The sequence below is a fragment of the Hetaerina americana genome, unplaced genomic scaffold, assembly GCF_022747635.1.
Source record: "Hetaerina americana unplaced genomic scaffold, ioHetAmer1.1.p SCAF_3, whole genome shotgun sequence".
In the NCBI taxonomy this organism is placed as follows: Eukaryota; Metazoa; Arthropoda; class Insecta; order Odonata; family Calopterygidae; genus Hetaerina; species Hetaerina americana.
Window position 1 is genome coordinate 70836734 of NW_027286874.1, and position 22158 is coordinate 70858891.

Genomic DNA, 22158 nt, shown 5'->3' on the forward strand with positions numbered 1-22158 from the left:
CAGAGTGTGATTTACATAGCTGAAAACGAATAATTTGAACTGTCATTGATTAGGTATCTCTTGGCTAAATACGCTGTTCAGCGGAAAAGTAAGTAATTAAAGGAGAGGTAATTTTACAAGTTGCTATTACTTTTTAAAAGGCCAAAGGTAGATAGATAGATAGATAGAGGTCTTTATTTGGGCGAAATTGAGACCAAATGATCCCAAAAGGTACAGTTTAGACTAGTGAAGAGTCAAATCTCACTAGGCCGGCTGTTTTGGAAAAAAAAACTCCTGAAATCGAGTCTGGATTCGAGAATGTGATGCATTACTCAATTGGAAAAAGCATCACTACTGGGCTAACTTAGGAGTAAGTTGACATTCTTATCTGCCGAGTAAATCTATTACACCATCAGCGTTACTCTCTAGCACAAAACATGAGCATTTCAATAAATTCTACTGAAATTACCTCTTATTTTTCATTTTAAAATTTTTCTGTTGAAGAAAATTTCCTATTAATTATGCTTTAGGTTTATCGAAATTTCAATTATTCTAAAGATTACGGTTTACTAGGTTTGCATGCTTGTAGTGGAAAGTTGGCAAGAAGGAAGAGGCTGAGAATGTGTATACCAGAGTTTCATCAGAGATTTCATTAGGGAGAAGAGGGGTCATTAAGGATTTACAGATAACAAAGAAATTCAGAACACGAATCAAGCTGAAGTAGACGTGGTCGAGAAAGAGGCTGTGGAAGTTGGAAGTTAAAGAGAGTTAAATTATTATTCCATTAACACTTTTTCGGGTTCTCAATACCAGTCCAGTAAATAACAACTACAGCATTTTCCTGAATGAATGTTTGAGGATGTAAGAAGAACTAAAGAAATACAGAAGGAGGAAAGGTTTTGATAAATCCAATATGAGAAGGGTTTTTATTGAGCATATTAAGACTTAGCTACTTAATTGGCTAATGTGACTTCAGATCTCATCACATTTCCTGAAGGAATTTCCATATAGCATTTTCCCTTCTTCTTTAACAAAATTTTATACCTCATGAATAAAAGGAAATTACATATCTTATAAAGGAAATTTTTCATCTCAAGCGGCATATTACCTCCACCTAATCCATCCATGGATAGTTCAGACTTTATAGGCGTAAATATCTGAATTGAACTCTTGTTAACTTAAAATTACATTTTTCAAGTGCACTAATTTCAAATTATCAAGTCTAGCTTCACGAGTTGGCTTTCCAATTTTATATTTCAGCTTATTATGCTCCATCAATGCGACGACCCTTGAATCCGTTTGTCTCTTACGAAAATCCTATGCTACAAACAGTTGGTAAATATTTGATGGGCTCTTTGTAGTTATTTTTATTGCGTAATATTCAGTTTAACGTAAGTACTAGGTTTTGTTATCAAGTGTATGATAATAGGAATTTAGCGATTTAGGTCCCTAATACAAATTTGAAAAATCTCCACTCAACACTACGACACCAACTACATCATCGCTGAAGTCGACGACTTAAAGGAGAAAGGCACAGTCGCAATGCCAGCATTCATTTTATTAATCAGATAGCTTTACCAATATAGTTGGAGGAATAAACGTTTTACGATCCATGAATGAACTAATGAGCAGTCTTAGGGTACACGTCGGTGGTCTTATCCTATTCATTGCTCCAAAATTGTGTTTTAAACGCTAGTTAATTTTCATTACAGTAATATATGAAAGATGTTTTATATGACAATATCCCATTATCTTTGTAAAGTATTCCGAATCGGTTATATTAGGTGTGTGGCGAGCCATAATTAACGCAATGAATGACGAAGATCATAGTCATCGGCAATGATTCTCAATAACGCTACAGTTGAGGGAATATACATGCATTTCATTACAGCTCAAGTGCTCGATAAATCTATCCCTCGTTTCCTGTGATTTCCGTAGAATTTGCTCATATCCTATATTTTATCCTTTAGTCACTAGTTATTCTGTCTATTCATTTACCTTGCATTTATTTTCTTCAAGATCAAATGTACATTGTTTTCTTTTTCACTTTTCCCATGAACTATCCGTAGATACTAGAATCCTTATGTGTATCTTAATGAATTACTTCTTAAGTTCCTCACGTTTTTTGCTCGGATAAGTTAACACAGCCTAACGATTTGCATATTTGTACGAGAGCGGAAAATGAGATTAACGGCTTCTTTATTTTTGTCTCACCATCAGGTAAACTCGGACCGCCCAGTGTCCAAGGACTCGCATCACCCCGCGATCGGCCCACCTCCAGAACCTCAGGCACATGCAGCCCTTGCCGATTCGGAGGACGAAACCACTCGACCCTACGGCCGCAGTTCTCTGAATGACCCCATCCCCGAAGGACGAGAACGCCTCCGACAACCTAAGAAGTACAGATCCGGTGGTGGAGGAGATCACGGGGACGGGCAACCGGAAGCGAGACCAATCGGAGCAGCGGTCACTAGAAAAGGCAGCAGCCCTCGGAAACGGAAAGCTCCACCACCTCCGAGGCCACCGCCTCCGGATTTCAGCCGCCTATCCGGAGGTCAACAAAACAGTTCGAGCGGCTACGTACCTAAGTACGACCAACAATACACAGATGATTATTGCGTCCCGGCGCCCGTGCATTACCATCCCTCTTCCTCCGTGAGGGAAATCTCAACAGTCCAGGAGGAAGTGGAAGAGGAGTGCTCACGGAGCGGTAGTCCTTACGGTGGTGAGGAAGTTTTGGAAAGTCATTTCTACGGGCCAATTCCTCCGGATCCTATCTTGAACCAAATTCCTGAGCCGTTGGCAGCCCCAGTGCTCACTATTCTGTCTCCCACTGGGGAGACACATGATGCAGAAAAGCTCGTAGAGTCTACGGTTATCGAAATCAGAATGGGCAACAGTATAGGCAGAGCTAGCAGCGTCTACGGGTCGTCCACACTCGATCTGGACGAAGTCAGCGTCTGCGAGGAAGCCGTGTCCACCGCGACCGCCAGAGACGACAGAGACGTTTCGTCCGTGGCAGACCGCGGAGCATCTCTCGAGGATGACGGCTGTGACACGGCATCCCGGACTACGGCAGTTGCGTCGCCACCTCCGGATTCCGGCCGTGGTGGCAGCGTGGGGACAGAAGTTTTGGATTCTCGAACGGAGGGGGGCACGTCTCTGTCCTTGGTCCAGGATTCCAAGGTCCCAACAACAAGCTCACAGATACTGCTGAATCCACTACAGGTTCCGCCGTCCCAGCCGGTCTCCACAGCTGTACCGTCAGGTATTCAGCGGAAGGAAGATGGCAAAGTGAGCGGGGCGAATTCAGGTACGGCCAACAGCACGGCCGTAATTCCGTACACAGCGGCTTCACTGGCGTCTCTGGACTCCATCTCGTCCATAGTGAGCGAAGAAGTGGACGAGTACGACGACCTGACGGCGCCCCAGAAGTGCGCTACCCCGTGTCCCAGTGCCCTCTGCCTGTCAGAGGTGAGTACAAATTTCCTCTTACCATTGGAACACTAAATTAACAAACATAGTCACCTCTGAAATCAAAAGTCCGCGTTAATTTTCCAAATCATAACCCAGAGCGGAAGGCTAAAATAGCAAATCTATCCGCATTTGCAATTTAATGCACTGACGAGCGTGGGTGTTCTAAAATTAAGGTGCAATCCAAAAAATTAGTCGTATACTTTAGACAATGTTATGACACTTGTGTCACTTGATATAATATTTGAAATTTTGTTAGAGTAACTTCAATATTTAAGAATTCAAAAGATATCAACTTTTTAGCACTATTCGCATGCTTCTTCGCAATATTCAGTAGTATCATCAATTTTGCGACGCCAATTTTTTTAGAATGGCAACACGAGAATAGGTCTAAATGGAGGTTTACTCCTGGCTGTACAATTTCAGGTAGGTCTGAATATTAAATTCTAGCAAATGTTGAATGTTTAACGTAGATACTGAATCTCCCTCTATCCCATCAGGTATCCCTGCAGTCATTGGGTAAACATCACCTACCAAACTGACCATCAGGCTAATTATTATTTTTTATAAATATATATACATATGTGTGTGAGTGTAGTTAGAAATTGACTTATTTTATTAACAAAATAGTAACTATCACCTATAGTGACCGAGAGAAAAGAATTATTTTTTAGCACCTTTCAGCCGTTACGTTAATAAGTCAACTTTTTTGATGTTATTAAGTTAGACCTTTATTTTTCATGGAAAGGGGAATTGGAAATATTACATTTAAGTATATTTTTGTGAATATTATATTTAATTTTATTTCATTTCCTCCATTTAATTAACAGTCATGTATTCCAAATGGCTTGAATTACAATAGGTAATAAATATTTGCCTTGACTTCCTGATATAATACGTATAATTCAATTCCTGAAGTTCGGCCTAATAAGAATCAGGTTTTCTCGGATGACACATTGTTTCCAGTTTTCTTACCCAACGTATAACGGTGTTGTGGGGTGAGTTGGTTTGAAATATATGGAAGTCAGCGGGACGCCTTTTAATTTGATTCTCTTGCCCCCCGCCGTAGAACTATTCTTGTAGAATATTTTTCTAGTAAAGAATCCATAGATCATTCTCTCAAAAGATACGTGTCATTAAATATGACACCCATGTGTCAACATCTAGCAACGTACAAGCATAAATTTTTGGACATAGGGGTAAGTATACAAACACATGTTCACTGAAATTTTATTTTCAGCATTTTTAACAAAGAACAATGTCTTTTTAGTATATATAACAATGGGAAAAGGTCTGTTCTGTTTATTTATTATTATTACTACAAATAAATTCAACAAAAGATTTAATGTCCAAAACCCACGCCAACCCACGTATTAGAGTTTGATATTGTGGATCGTCTTAAGAAAAAAATGTTGCAGACACATTTTGAAATACTAAAGTGCATCGAATGTACTCAATTAATCGTAATTTTCACTGGAGCTAACCCGTTTCGCCTTCGTTGTTTTTTGATCTAACTACACAAAATCTTACAGAATGAGATCCCAATTCTACAATTCAGGGCTATTCCCTCATTATAGGAGGCCTGGCAAAGACTTCATGGACTGACTAAAATGCGTTTACATAACATAGGTTTTGAAATTTTTTCCGATACTCGCCTTAAATTAAACATATTTTGAATAGCTAGGCTTTTGTTTAATTTTCATTGCCATTCATATAATTAGAAATACAACGGGTTTTATGACGCAGTAAAATTACTCTAGTAGCGAAAGCAATTTACTGTTTATTATTCGCATTATACTACTGTGATTAATTGAATAATTTTTTCGTCATTCATATCTTTACATTTACGTTTCCAAAAGTTGAGACATTTTAATTCTAAAACCCTGCCTATAATGACATAACTGTTAACATTGATGTTCAAAGAGTAACTGCCGCCTCACACAATGTAGCCACTAGGAAATATGAACTGGCTGTCGCGTCTCCTAACCGCAAATCGCTTATTACCTGCATAGAGCATAAGCATATGAATAAAAACCACCTACACACCTTGATCACAGCTGTTGTGCAAGTGGATACATCAAATTAAAAAATCAATGACACAACTTATATCCATCAGGTTTTTTACGGAGTAATCATGCCATATGGTCACCAGAAATTCCATAACGGTACCTTCCCCATCGAAGGAAAGATAAACCTTTTCCGCCCAGTTCACCACCTTCATGATCCTTTCCCTACCCAGTCTATTCCGTTCTCTCTAATTTTTCGCCTCACGATTGCGGCACCCTCTATGAATTCGCGCGTGTTTGTCGGCTCCTTTTTCACTGGTAAGGGAGGAAAGGGTGAGAGTGTTTGCAACATTGGAGCCCCTTGAGGCGAAGATTAAAAAAAAAGGCTCCTCGAGTGCCGCCTCCCGTGGAGAGCGAGAACAAAAGGGGAAATCGAACGGGAAATGTAAAGTCGCCCGACGGACAGAGAGGGACGGTCGAGAGGAGAACGAGTCAGGACAAGGGGGTGCCGTTGCCGCCACGGCGGCGAGAGCAGTGAGGCAAACGACAGGAGACTTTGGGAGACTTTAACGCCCGGGAGACTTCAACGTCCGTAAGACACCGTCAGGGTCGTTAGGATGGGGAGGGAGGGCTCCTGAAGGGAAGGCCCCAGCCTCCTTGAGACCTCCCGTATAACCGACTTCTTTCCGCGCTCCATACATATTTGGCCTTTCCTTCACCTTCTAAATTTCTCGCGATATATCACCGTTAAAGTAGTGTCTGCTCTCACAAGCCATCCATCCAGTGTAGCCCTTTCGCGACCGCTATGCCACAGAGAACGAGAGAGAGAAAAAACTGAGCGAAACCCTCGCGCAAATCACGACTCCGCGTGTCCAAGGCGGCTGCGACAGTACTCACAACTCTGTTTGCCTTTCCTTCACCCCCTCCGCAAGCGCTCCCGACCGTGCCCTCAGCCTCTTTTCTCCTTCTTCTTCCCGGCGGAAAACAAGGGACCATAACACGACGCGTCGGTTAGGAGGCGCGGGGAAAGAGAGGCAATAACAATGCACGATTAAATGGGGAACGGTGGTTGCGGGGGTACAGGGAACGCTGTTTGGGGAAGGGGGTGAAGCAAGCCGGTGGCGGGGTCGTCGGCGGAGGCGATGGCTTACGGCCATCGTGCATTAGAGAAGCATTACGCTTGTGCAACCCACGCACGCGCGCGCGCTCTGTGGAGTCTTCGCCCATTTGGGGAGGTGCGGACGGGAGCGGGAGGCAGTCTAACGACGTCGATATTGCGATGTCGAGGAGGGTGGGTTGGAGCCGAAAAACTTGTCTTTTGACCTCCCATTTCAATTATACGGATGAACCGAAAGGGTAGATAATGTAAATATTCATGCGGCTAAGTAGTGAAAGGATGACTCCCTAACGGAATAGGATAATAGGCTTTCCAAATGTTTTTATTATGGTCGCCTTTATATTTGTCTGGGCGAGAAAGCGACTTCTTGTCCTGCTCCAATTCCAAAGCGCTCAGCTTATTACTTTTGAGATAATTGTGTCATGACGGTTAATGGGAAGTATTCATGTCATAATCAAACGAAAAAGATACATAGTCTTAATATTTAATGCAAGTAAATCTAAACTACTTAATCTTTCATGTTTTCCAGAAACTTACAACTATAGACAGAATGCTTCTAGCATTGCTTTCTATATGGCGAGTTAGTCAAATAAATAATATCGGAAGTTTAGACGCAGACGCGTGTTACCACCAAAGTTCCAATGCTTAAGGGATTAGGCTACTTTGAAGAAGATTTGAAGATTATAACCTAATAGTAACGGATCTTAATTTTAGATTCGTTGACTATTAGGATAAAGTATATGAAACATCTTATGCAAAGTAGAAACTGACGAACGAATATTTCTTTCCCTTTAGGCTTGAAACTCTCAATTTAAAGGAAATTAAAAAATAATTTTAATATATGCCTAATTTCTAACCTTTAAATATAATGATATTTCATACCTGCAATGATCCAGTTTACTACTTTTACATTTTCATTTAAGATTACTTTAAAACAGTGCTTACATGAATGCACGCATTTCTAAAGTCACTATTAGTCATTAAACTGTTAAGAACGGTATCATTTAGAAATAAGGATGAGATTTATTAAATTATTGTGACATTTGATGATTCGCTCATGATGCACGTTAAAACTGTTCATTTCAGCTTTAACAGAACAGTATGTTCATTTTAATCTTATGATGATTTTAATAGTTTGTTAGACATTATTTCGCTGATTTATGATTTCATTTAATAACTATAAAACCGTCTTCGGATGACAACATCGTGAACATGAATAAACCAAACAAATGTAAAAATTATAAATAAATTAGTACCATTACCTCGCCTCAGGAAAATTCTCTCCTCTATTTGCAACGCTCTCCCACTTCCTAGAGATAGCACAGTAGCGACTAAGCATCCCGTTTTCTCCCTAGGCTACCCGAGACTTCGATCGCAATCTCAGTTTACTAAGAATAATTAAGAAAACAGAATTTTCCGTTTCAGAGGGCTGTGTATCCTATTTCATCTCCTCCTCCTCCCCCTTAGCACTCCCTTCCCCCCCTTCGGGTCTGAGGCAAAGGTCAACCAAGAAGTTGTGATCCCCTCTTCGAAGACCCCTCGCGCAGCAAGATGCGGTCGAGTGTACCTCGGACATACACGCCATCATACACCACCACCATTTAACGTACCGTTTCACAACATCAGGGACCCGCGCTACAAACTCTTTGCAAACCATTCCCTTCCTCCTCTTCCTTCTAGGTCACCATTCGTCATTTCATAATTTTTCTACCGTGCGTCTCCGTTACTTACAATCATGCTCATACTCTTAATTCCTCTTTCCCATTTTTTGTGTCTATCTCTCCTTCCTGTTGTTTTTAATCTTCTGTTTCTTCCACTGGAATTAACTAGGAAAGAACCAATCTCATGTGATTGGAGAATACTATTTGATGCGGATATGAAAAGCATGGAATTTGGTACCTTTTTCATTACGTGTCTATTGACTAAGTTTGTAGAGAAAGTCGTTGATGCATTTTTAGTCAGGTGTTCGAAAATTTCATAGACTAGTTGGTCACTTTACTCTTTCATAATTTGGAGTTTCCTCCGTAACATGTTTTCCTAGTTTTTTCTCTGATCTAACATCAGTTTCTGAGCATCTCTCTGAATGCTCCGTAATGGTTTGCGTGGACAAATCTGTAATTTAAAGCAAGCTCACCTTGGATATGTTCCATGGATGAGGCACGAAACTCAAAAAGGTAATAAATACGCACGAAGGACTTCAACTACAGGAAAAGACAGTTATAAGTACAATTTTGCCGTAGAATTATTTTCCTATCCCATTAATTGGTAAGCGAGGTCGTGATGGGATCTTAAATTTTATAAAAACTTTTGATCAAACATCTTTTTACCTTGCAGACCCACAAGTGAGACTATTATGTCTTGCATGATCAAGCCATCCGTTTCTTTACTCAATAATTATCTATCAATCCACATACTTTTATGGCAGCTCCTAATATATACAATCTTTTGAAGAAGATGTAAGCGCGTTATAAGTAATTATTATCTAATTTATTTGCCATAGTTACTACTTAAATTATTAATTATTTTTCACTCAACTCATGCTCATAAAAGTTAAATTTGCTATGTACTTCATAGCTAGTGCAAAATAGAGGCAATTAATTCATTTAATTATTTAAAAGTCACTTAAAGTCATTTAAAAAGTTTAATTATCCAAAGTCACGACCGTTTTTTTTTTCTCCAGACGCTGCCACCACTTATCACCAATAGAGCATTATATTATTTTTAACTGATAATTTTTTCAGTCAGAAAGCATTGCAACAAAAAAGAAATCTATGATTTTATCCCTATGCTCATTGTTAAGCTATGTATCAAAACATTTATTTTACATTACAGAATCATCTTCTCCGCATAAAACGGTGCTAGAAAATTCTCCAAAATCTAATAGTTTTGAGAGATAAAATATGTATGTCGAATCTATCAGCGAGCATGATTATCAGTCAATATTATCAATAGAATAGAAAGTAATAAAAAATGTTCATAATGCGTTTCCCTTTCACGTATAGTCCCATCACCAGAGTAATTATCGTCCCAGAGTTGTGATGAACGGGTAGAAAACTATAAACATAAAGGGGAGAAATAAATTTTAGCGCCGATAAGATCTTCCTTGGGCTATCAATCATGAAGAATCTTAAGCTCGGACCTCTCCTTTTTCTGTTAACCCTCCCCTTACTTACTCTCCCTTTCGGCATCTCGGCCATCATCTCTCTCTCCCTCTGCCTAACCCACATTCCTCTTCTTATGTTACAAGCCATTACGCCGCTCTTTCTTCCCTGCCGTCCGTTTACATTCCGTCGCTTAATTTTAGTTCTGCTCGGTCATATCCCTAAGGTTCCTTTTAGACCACTTCTCTTTTTTGTGCAGACGATTTTGGAAGAATTTACGGGGACGACCAATTATAAAACATGTGAAGTATTCACATCTGTAAATACTTGTGTCGAGTGCCGACGACGTCGTTGCAATAGAATCATCATACCTATCATAAACTATAGGAGTGTTTAATTTTATAAAGATATCTGCAATCATTCCATAATTCCTTCCCACTAATTAATATCATAGTTTGATAAATATCTTCATGTAATTATTACGAATGGCTACAACTACATTTGGCCGAAAATGTTAAATTCACGAGAGTAATGAGTGAGCGGTGGAATGAATTGTGGAATAGGTATGGCTTTGTCTCATGGTAAAGATTTGTATTGGTATGTTTTAATCATGTCTACCTGGTCGAAGTCGGAATATTTAGCAGGAGATGTGCTAAAACGTAGTTACTACGCAGAGCCTGTCGTCAATTAATTTTCCGAAGCACTCTGAATTTAGTGACTTCAATATTTGTCGAGTCTTTTACATTTAATCCTCCCGCTGTTTTACCTCGAAGTCTGAGGCCCTCGCTAGGTCCGAATTCGACGTCACTTTCATTGCCTTATCTCACTTTCTTTCGTTTCAATCCACTGTTCCTTCCTCTTCTCACTCATCCACCCCGCCTCTAGCGCGCGCCGTTACCCTTTCCTTTCCTTCGACCGCCAGTTCCTCCTACCCTCTCCCCAAGGCCTCCTCCCTATACCGCCTTCGAAGCACCATGGCCTATCGGTCGATTCATTCCGCACTCTCCAACCCGCCGACCACCCCTCCACGAATCGTGAGTTTACCCCGGGGAAAGTTTTCCGTCTTTCTCCTCACTCCTCCTCCCTGTCCCCCTCTCCTCACCCTCCGTCCACATCCTTTAACCCACGAGTGGGGGCTCATCCATCCCACATCCCGATGCCATCTTTATTGCGATGCATCCAATCCAGGCATTTTCCCATGTCCCCACCTCCTTCTCTCCTCCCACCATACATACGCCTTCCTCCCTCTCCCTCCGGGTCCCCCCTCTCCGCCATCTCCCTCTTTCTCCCTCCCTTTTTTTCTCTTACATTCCCAGGAAATAGTCAGGACCTTTGATAAATTTTAAGTAAACCATCTTCATTTTTTTAATCCGCACTTTCTCCAAGAATCTTGCTCATTGTCGCTATGGTTGTTTGGGAAAACATTTCGAACAGTCTTTTATTCCGCGCCGTCTCATTAGATTGACCGCAAAAATTAAGTACGCGTCGTCTTTCTTCGAGACTTATAAACAATCAAAAACAATTTCATAAGTTTTTTCACGTGAAATGCATAGTTCAATTCATTACTGTTCCTCAAGTGCTAATTTTTATTTTGGATTTAGTGAGTCATGTACAGCTTGTATGCTGAATATTTTCTTCGTTTTCCAGTCTATATCTGAAATGTATACACTGAGATCTTATCCGTGTAGATATTCACCAAGGAGATATAAGCATAGGAATAAGCATGCTCCATTTAGTTTGATCCAGTAATATGAAAATTTCAGTATTTATTTCTGTCACTAACATTTTTTCTATTAATAATGAAACTTAATATGAATGTACAATCTCATCATTCATATTGATTGACAAAAGTACTCAATGACCGAAAATTATTTCTTAGCAATTGCCCATTCTAAAAAACAATTATCAATTTTGAAAAGCAATGAACAAGATGTAAGAATGGTTGAGGATGAAAATATATTTGGAAAATCAGATTTTTAAACCTGATTGGAAACAGGCGAACAGAGAACACAATTAACTGCAGCCAATACCATTGAGTTTAAGCTATCACTCATTTTCCTCTTGAAAGTGTGGCTAATTGATTTTTCCAGGCTATGGTTAGGTTTAGTTCTATTTCGATATTCTCGTATATTGTAAAGTCGTCTCCTTGTTTCATCTTTTGGTAGGCCTATGATTAATTTTCAATCTTAAATTTGCTTTGTAAACAGTAACGGGATAATAAGGAGACAAACTGACAATTTTTCACTAGATAATATATGGTTGAAAATTGTTACTATTCTTTCTTTATTATGTTCAAATTCCACCACATTACGCCGGAAACTACTCAAAACAAAATTAAACATCAAACTCTAAATTAAAACAAAAAGTTTACTGAAATCACGTTTTTCGTCGAGAAATGATGATTACAGCCTAAACGTAAAAGGGTTCTGGGTATTCGAGCATTCAACGTCGCCTTCTTGGAGTGCGAAGTAATAATTCCATCTCGTGATGACAGGGAGAAAAAACAGAACACCCCGTTCCTTCGAAATGACTAGCGTTCTCTCCCCCGAAGCGATCTACTGTCGGGGACATGCGAAGGTAGTTATGAATGTGCACGGTTTGCAATGGAGGGCGCGGGTCGTCCCAGGGAATGGATGGGTGAAGGATATAAAAAAATAAATAAATAAATCGTCCGGGCGGGGCGCGCATCGTTCCGCTGGCTCATAGGTATGTACGTCTTTGCGACTCCTCGCAATAGCGCTCGTCAATGGCGGTGCCTCGTTGAACCCCGAGAGTCAATCACCAGTTAGCTTCGAGGCTTTCAGGTTCAGAAGTGAGAGAGGAATTCAATTGAATGGCGAGGGAGGAAGTGGCCCAAGTTTCATGCCGTCTTTTGACTCGTGATTGATCGGTTCTCAAGGATTTGCGTCCTCCTTTGCGCCATGCCATTTAAGCAGGCGTATGGTTGTTTAGATAACAGGCTCTTCGGAGTTCAAGTAAGTTTGCTAAATTGAATTTAGCTCTATGAATGCATCGCGTTTGAAAATATGCCCGCTAGCTTTCTTTTGGAAAGTTTGCCTCTCAGTTTTTAGAGACAACGTAGATACTTGATGTTGTACTTATCATGGCAATCCACTGTTGCGATCGCAGTTTTCTATTTGATGTAAAATCTCTACGTGGTTGCAGTTTAGGATATTTTTACATCAAAATGATGTAGTTTAAAAAGAAAACATTTTTACAAAATCATCAAAGCGCTTTGACACCTTTATTTCGACTGACTCTTCCAATTATAAAATCTAAACGTTTTCTGCCTAATTCCATATATATTTAAATTAGTTTATTAGTCAAATATGAGTCTCAGTTCGACAATTTTGGAATTCATGGACGGAAAATTTTTAAATCTTGATTCTATTTTTAATACTAAAGATTAAATTTTTTATATGGATATATCCGCATGTAGATTTCCGATACCAACGAAAAAAATTTGATTATTGCGAGTTTAATCACTATTTTCGTACGCGTTTTCCCCCGGAGGTCAGTTGTTTTTTTGAAAAAGAGTGGGAAGCTAAATAATTGACGATGGTCATGTTTTAAACTTTAACGTAGAAATGCAGTGATAAGGTTGTTTAAATAAGTATACACCATCAGTCGGAGTTTTAAATGCATCGTGCCACCGGGAACATATCCATGTTTTCTTATGTCATGTGGTTTGGTCTCAACTAATGATAAGTATTCGCAGTAAAAAAGAATTTCAAGGTATTACAGGGCTAAAATAAACAAACGGTCAGTTTGTGAATTTCTCAAATAAAATTAAAAATATGACTGGCTGGCATGGGAATTCCAAACACAATTGATGGAAATCATCTTACTCTTTGAGTTCAAAATGCATTCTACATACTGTACCTAATCAGCGCTAAGTTAAAATCTCCGGTGGAGCATGTCAACGGGTGGATGCTTTTCTTTAACATTTTAATCAAACTATAGAATACCTAAATGTGCGAACCTAAGACCTAAAAAGGCCTACCTAAGTGTGTGTGGTTTTTGCTTTGCATTAGGCATTTGGTGTGGTGACTTTAGATCTTAAAAGTACACGTGAGTTGTAGAAGGTGATCTAGTCAGTCTTAAATGATTCATTATAGGAGATATTATAATCATGCAGTGCTCATACATAACAAAAATGAGCCCTGATAGCTCACTCGGTTGAGCATTAAGCTTTTAACTTAAGTCCACAGGGTTCAAGTCCCTGTTCGAGCGAATATCTTTAGGGGTTAGGTGGTAGAAGGGACTATCTAGTCTCAGTATCGCCCCAATAAAGTTGTATTATTATTATTATTATTATAAAATTCTCGCAAGTATGCAAAATCATGTTTCTTATTTTTTATCTTCCTCTCGGATTTTGGTGTATCACTTCGTTTTATTAAATGTATTCATGAAATCTGTTCTATTCTGAATTTGTTCTCCTTTGCTAAGTTTCATTCCTTACTTTCATCTCTTTAATTGGGTATCACTATAATTCTTTACAGTTCTGAGGTACAATACCTTTTGCTGTTTGAACTTAAGGGTATAATGCTTTCATGTATCACTTGCAATTAAATAAATGCCATAAATTTATTAGGCATCATTTATCCACCAAAATAAAGAGAACATTTCTTCGGTTGAAAAAATCTCTTCATGAAGGTTTTCAATTAAAAAAACACTTATTGAAATCATTATGAGCATGTTTTCAACTATTTTTCAGGAAATAAGAATGCCTTTTGTCGTTGTTTTTGTCAAAAGTCCTTATACCTACACTCATTCACCAGCTTCTCCCACAGACGGCCTCTCACACTAGTCTCCCTCTTCTCAATTCCTCCACACACGCACTCGTCTTCGCCTCTTTATCCTCTTCCTTTCCACTCCTTTTCCGAAAATCTTCCCGTACCACGCCGCAAACAAAATTCCGTGATGACCTAGTGACACTGCCCTCCCCCTCCAAAGCACTCTTCTCTCCTCAAGGAGATCCTAAAGCACCGATAAGCCACGACGGCAGAAGAAGAAGAAGACGAAAACTTTCTTCTCTTTGGGACGATGAATTAGCGGCGAACAATGTGCTCGCGGAAGAGGCAATAACACCGCCGGCGTGAGTTCGAAGGATGGGGGTCCTGAAAGTGGGTAGGTTGCCCCCGGGTACCTGCTTAAAGTTTTGGGTTTCACCTGCATGAAGGTTAGAGGAGTTATAATTCGTTCGTTCGTTTAAAATTCTCGCCATCGCTTGTTCTCACTCTCGCTATATTTGATGGACCGCTTCATGCAAATAAGAATGACTTAATCAACACGTTCATTGATTGCATCATCCGGTGAAACAGTATTTTCTTGGATCGCCCCACCGTAATGTCCAAGTAAAGAGGGATTTTGGACGGAAGAGTTGCTATTGGGGCCTAAAAGGGAGTTACCATAAAAAAGAAAAGAGTGGAGGGTTGCTATTAATGACTCATGCGATTGAAATATTGAGTATGATTTCTGACGTTCTAATATAATATTTGCGCTTTGTTAAAGTCGATTATTATAATGGATTGCCAACAAATTTTTTTTGTCTAATATAAGTTTATTACTAACTTTGGCCAGTAGCTAAGTGTGGTAGTACAAAATGAGCTTTATAAAGTACCTAAATATTAAACGCAAGTGTGTGTAGAATGGGGGGTTAGACTTCACGAATGAAGATAAGCGATGAATTAAATTCAGTGATGGAAGAAGTAAATGTGAAACACGAGTCAAGCATAAGGTCGATTTATATTTGAAAATTGTCAAACCAAGGTGCTGCAAGCAAGCAATTATCACAGATATTTTTGCTATCGAAAGATCAACCCAATTTTTTTCTGTCTTGGATCGAAAGTGAACAGGATTGTGAATTACTGTTGCGTATATTTTGAACTGGGAATAAAAAATGTTTAAAACGTAGCTCATTGATGTTATCAAATGAATTAGATGTTCCAATCTCCCTGCTCCTCCTCAAGAATTTATTTCATACACATTTAAGGCCAAATATACCCCAAACCTCTAAAAAAAATGTATCCTTCCCGATTCTACGTCGCCCTCGTTACGCCAATAACAATCGAAATTATGCCAAAAATAATCTTTTGGGGCACTATGATATAATCTTCGGGTTTTGTTTTTTTTTAATTATATTCTTTTTCTATACTTCTAAGTCACTAATTAAAAGTCGATTTAAAAAATGAAAATTAAGTATCATTTTATAAAGTATAATCATCCAATCACACGTACAAGTACTATCTTTATGATTTCGTTTTCGTGTTAGAATGGTTTGTAGTGCTATTTTCTACCTTATTTCTTTTAAATACTCGATATTTTATCATCTACGCAGATATTGTGAACGATTTAAAACATTATTTATTGTACTTTTGTGCCGCTTTTGTATCTTAAATACAACCCACCTGATTAAAAAAAAGACTATACTCAAGCACTAACTTTTTTGTTTTTAAATCTCTATTTCTTAGGGGACTCCGTTTACCAATTACAATATGTTGTTAAGAAAGAATTTGGCTTTGGTTTTTATTTGTAACAGAGTGCGATACTTAAACTGCCCTGCGCGTATCACCATATTCATAAAAATAAACATATGGCTATATAATCCTACGTCATGAGTTCGTTACTATGAAATACCTCTGGGATATTGAGAGGAGTGGACTTTTTGGGGGAGATTGAATTTTTTTAAATCCAAAATTGCACTTCTGTACTCGTTACTTCATTCTCTCACCCGGTGCATGCTAAGCCGTATTCATGCCCATTTTGGACGAATGTGTCCAATTTAAAATATAGACTCTTGGCAAAAGGATTGTAAAAAGAAGAAAAAGTCGACCTTGTCGCTAAATTTTCGATCCAGCCGTCCCTTATAATTATTTGTGACGTAATTTTATTCCCTCGTTCCTTCGCTTTCAATATTATTTTTTGCTAATATTGCCCCTTGGAATATTATTGGCAATCAGGTACACTAGGGCCCCGGACCAAAGCACAGAAAAAATGTTACCTTCGTTAAATAAGTAATCCAACTAGATCAATGAGACTGGCGTTTTTTGTCGGTCATGCGTAATATGGAGACTGATTTTATAGATGAGGATAAAATGAAACAAACTCGTCTCATGCCCTTCCTATTACAGTTTTTTATTCTTAGAAATTACAAACAGTATTAATGTTTTATGATTTATGACGGCTTTATAATTGATTATTCCAGTAGTGCGATTTGCAAAAGAAACTTGAAGCTGCTTCAATTTTTATAGTTTTACCAATTCTGTTGGTATGTAATATTATTAAATTACCTGTCATAAGGATCTTTAATAAATGGTGTATAGAGAGTTTGAACCTTAATCAGAGTAAATTATACAAGAGAGTAGGGGTTACATTTTCTGTTAAAATGGCTAGGAAGCACGCTCTCGCTTTATTTTTAGCAGTCAGATAACATTTACCCATGGGTCAAACATGCTAGTATTTTATCAAATTTATTAGTATCTGCTAGTAGATTAAGGCTTGCAGTTAGTCGTTATGTAGTTGCGGAGATGAAATGTGCGATATTTTTATAATTAAAGGTTGATCAATGAACTACTAAACTTGAGGTAAACTACTCTGATATTAATCTCATGAATAACATGTTTTCCCTTCCATTGGACATCGTAAGTAATAATACTCTAAATTTGCCGCAGTTCCAAAGAAATATGATTGCTGTACATTAAAGCTTATTCACTTACTCTGCAAAGTAATGCATTTGTTGTGCGTTTTAAATTATAACTGAATTGAAAATGAATTTCCCAGAGGAGTTTTATGTAAATACAGGTATGTTGGCTTTGAGACTTGCAACTTTCACGAGCTACGTTGCGCAGGATAACTATCTTCTAAATAAATCCAACTACTGAATACACAAATTGGGTTTTCAGCTTTTTATTATTTTCTCTTTTACCGCCCCCGCCTTTTTGAGAAATTCGTGTTGAGTAAACCGCATGTTTAGTCTTCTTTCGCATTCGGATCGCTTTTGTTCCTCGAAAGGAATTCATTTCTCACTCTCTCCCCGTCACTACCTCCTCACTTTTAATACCAATTGTACAAACGTTATAGAGTTACTGAAAATTAATCCCCCAATTCTCACCTTCAGATAAGAATTCTGTGAGACTAATTGGTTTCAAAAACATTTGGCACTCATTTATGCGAGCATCGAGCGATGCTGTTCAAACTTTTGAATCTATTTTCGTAAACATGATATTTTGAATCCAAAGTATAATTTTAACAAAATGCCACGGAGAGAACGAGGCGTGCTGAGAGATGGGACGAATGACTGTGAAATATAATTAGATAGGTATAATTATAAATATAATATGAGGAGTCTCTTTATAAAAAATTAAAAGAAGGATCATTGTTAAAAAATGATTGGGTTTCCGAAGAAGGGACCAATTCATCAAATAAGTATCTCGAGATGATAATTTTGACTTTGCTTGAGGGGGGGAAATTTGTTTTTCGTATTGCTAAATGTGTTACATCAAAAGCGATAAAACTTAGATAGCACTTTATATTATGTTGATTATTTCAAACCACAATTCTACCACATACGCATTCAGCATGTTGGATTGATCCGAAATAAGTTTCATTCATGGAATCGAAAATATGTTGGGAAGGAATCCCAGATATCTTTAAGCTAGCTATGATATATTGGAAAGTTTTATTTGCAGAATTTTCAGACACGAGGAGAATCATAAAAGAAAAGAAGATTATTGGAGGGCATTTAAGCAAGCATTTTTCAATATGGCGGTGATAACTGTTTTATTTATTATGCATGCAACTGATATTCGTCACCCACCATATATTTTCCGATCTGTACATTTTCAACAACTGAACTCATTTTTTACTCTAAAATGCTTCACTGTAACACTTTGACGTTTCCTGCTCTGAATCCGGTCCCACCCTGAATCCTGGGTATTCATGTAGATGTAGATATTATTGCTCATCTTTTTATTCGCAATAGTCGCCGAGACTTTAATCGCACGCCGCTGTGTCTTCGATCCCTATTGTCACTTATTTTACTTCACTCTCCCTCCGTCCATTTCTAGCACTCTCGAGTGCGGTGCCCTCGCGTTTTCATGCGCCATATCGGCGATCATCTGACCCCACCCCATCGACCGCCCATCTCCAGATCTACTCCCTCCCCCCCTCCAATAGATGCCTCCACCTTTACAGGCGTCAAACCCTTCTCCCCCGACTGTTGAGGGCGGAAGTGGTAAGAAAGAGAAAGGTACAGCCATACACAGTCGCACACGTAGACACACGCACCTATATATATTATATATATATATGTATTATATATATATATATATGTATGTATGTATGTATGTATATATGTATGTATGTATGTATGTATGTATGTATGTATGTGTGTGTGTGTGTGTGCGTATAGAGCATCGGCTCGGCTAGTCGAAAGATTCGTGGTTTAAGTAACGGTCAATTTTTGCACTTGTGATCTGCTTGATTCCGCCTTCCCCACCTCTCCTGTGGTCGTCTAGTATATAGTATATGTCCTGTTTATATATATATATATATATATATATATATATATATATATATATATATATATAATACACAGTAACACACAATATAGAAACACAAAAAAAGAACACTCACATGTATTTTCTTGATATTTCGACGGAAACAATCCGTCTTCCTCTGAAGATATAGAAGTATATGCTGAAAGTCATTACTTCTATATCTTCAGAGGAAGACGGATTGTTTCCGTCGAAATATCAAGAAAATACGTGTGAGTGTCTTTTTTTGTGTTTCTATATTGTGTGTTACTGTGTATTGTACTATTCGGCACTTCCGTGTTACGTCTACGAAAGCATATATATATATATATATATATATATATATATATATATATATATATATATATATATATATACACATACACACACATTCGTTGATTTGTGTATGTGTGTATAGTGCGTCTCTAAAGAAAAAGAAAGTATCCTATCTTCCGCACTCCCACCCCACTTCACCTCCTCATTGTAAGCTGTCCTCAACCTCCACTTCAACCCCACAATCCATTCGGGACGTTCAGGTCCCCCTCCCCACTCCGAGCTCAACCGCCACCCCCTCCTCACCCTTCCACCCCCACGACCGAGACACAGCCTTCTTCCCTCTGGCGTGCATGCATGCTCACACGCGTCCTGACCTCCCCCTTCTCTCTCTCTCACTCCTTACTCATCCCTCCCTCTGCGACCTCCCCTATCCTACCAATCCGCTGGCCTCTCCTCCCACCCTCATATACGAGACGATCTCTTCCTCCAGCCCACCCACAATTCTAATCCCTTCCCTTACTCCTCCTCGCCCTGTCCCTCTTCCCCCCTTCGCCCCTTTCGCCTGAATTATAACCTCTCGGAAGGGTCCCATGCACGCGTTCCTACGTGCCCCGTGCATTAATACAGGGGGTCGGCTCTGTTGAGCATCGTTGTTTCGTCTAATGGGAAACTATGTTTCCCGGTGGAATCGTGGTGGTGCTTAGCATATACGTTCCTTGTGGTGCGCCCGAACCAGGATTTCCGTTTTTATTCTGGCATCTCGCGTGTCGTGCACCCTCCCATTAGATTTTTTTCCCATTCTTTAAAGAGCTCTTCTTTAACAGATCTCCTGTTTCATTGGTGTCCACAGTTGAATTGTCATCATAAGAGAATAATTTAATTCTTTGATAGCATAAAAGTTGTCGCACGAGTGAAAAGTTCAACTCTTGAGTGATTTCAACCCCCGAGGATTTGAAGTTGACAGTTTTTTGGAGGGGTGGTTTACTTTGTAAATTGTTTTGTTCTGACTGGGAGTGTTCCCGCGTACAATTTCAGATGACTCGTCCAGGACAAACCAAGCTATGTGATATTCAGAGAACCATAAATTCTGGGTAATAATGGGCAGGAGAAAGAACTGGATTCCTGTAAGAAATGCATGAATTCCACACGCACTCTTGGCCAGCAAATGGTAAACTATTACCTCATAATTGGGTTATTGGTTAAATGGAAGAAGGGACCATTAGGTCTCAATTTCGCCCAAATAAAGACCTCTTTTTATGTATCTATAATTGTTCTTCGTAAGAAAGATAGCGGTATCGTTTTAGCTTGACTCAAAAACCCTGAAGTTTTGAGTCTTCATATACAAAAGGACGCTTGATTTATGCATGGTGAGGTTTCAATGCAACAATTTCAGAGTATAAAAATCATTCGCCTTGACTGGGATCTCCGTTGGCGAATGATTTTTACACTCTGAAATTGTTGCATTGAAATGCACATTAGCGGATGACTCCGTTAAAAGTTACTGTTGCGGCATCTCCCGCAGTTTCTTTGGAATTTGGCATGGTGAGGTCATTACATCACTTTAACTTGTTAGTTGTTTACATGGGATAAATAATTCTCTCTTTAAATTCTGGTCCAACTTCACAGAGGAAGCTTTGAAGGAGAGACTAGAGGATCTCTACTTATGTCTATTTTGCGTACATTTCAGAATGGTACCATGAATAAATGTAATAATTCTAAGGGGTAATAAATTCAGTTCCACTATCAAATCACTTTGGGACATAAATTTTAAAACATTTTACGTTAGTCCTGCATGAAATAATGTTATAAGACTTTTTATCAAATATCTAAATTGTACAAAAATATTGGGGACGAGTTTTTTTCAGTTTCAGAATCATATATACTAATCGCAGTTCTGTTTGATTATTATGGTATCCATCAATCGAATCTTTTTACACTCCATCTCTATGAGCTTGACCACCCATTTCTCTCCTAGTGGATGTGCGCGCTTCGAAGTTTCTCCGCTGACTTGACGTGGCTTTCAAGAAGCTTAGCAGTAGGCGGGACAAAAATTTAAAAAAAATTACAAAAGCACGTTTGGACACCTTATATTACGTGCCCGTTAAGAAGAAGATTGATCGTCAATAATATCCTTAAAAAAACTCCCACTCGCAGTGCTTCGGTCCTTATTCCTTTGCCCTAATTATCAACCCAGACAAGGGCAATGGAAGTCAAAGAACTTAACACCTCATCCCTCAGCTGTCGCGAGAACATTGGTTCTGCTCTCCCCGAAACCTTTCAATTTCCTGAACCCCTTTCGCATTGGTTTTTTCTTCAATTCCAACCACCAAGTAGACTACTACTCCATCAACGTTTCCTTCATTCGCCTACGTTAGAGGTCGTCAACCTTTCTCTAATGACTAGATGTTTTTTCGTCGTTGAGGCTGATCGCGGGCCGAAATGTACTCGGTCTGTACTATCGGAACCAAGAAGGATGGACGGAACGGAAATACGTTCTAATGACCCAATGCCTGGCCTGTTTCCGTTCCACTATAAGAAGTGGTTTTAATTTTTTTCCAAAGATAATCAAGTTTAATTAATGGGATGGGCATCTGGTGTAGTATTGAAAATTTAGAAAACTCCCTAGGTGAGCTAGAAACGGACTCCGTTCAGATTGAAGCATCGGAGAT

The 22158-nt window shown here is 39.0% G+C and overlaps 1 protein-coding gene across 1 annotated transcript in view; it reads left to right on the forward strand.

The window, feature by feature from the left end:
* Positions 1-22158, forward strand: part of Pura (Puratrophin-1-like) — a 1144475-nt gene that overhangs the window by 394570 nt on the left and 727747 nt on the right. Inside the window, exon 2 of the mRNA XM_071587878.1 lies at positions 2200-3453. Within this exon, the coding sequence (XP_071443979.1) occupies positions 2200-3453 (1254 nt within the window). The remainder of the gene's footprint in view (positions 1-2199; positions 3454-22158) is intronic.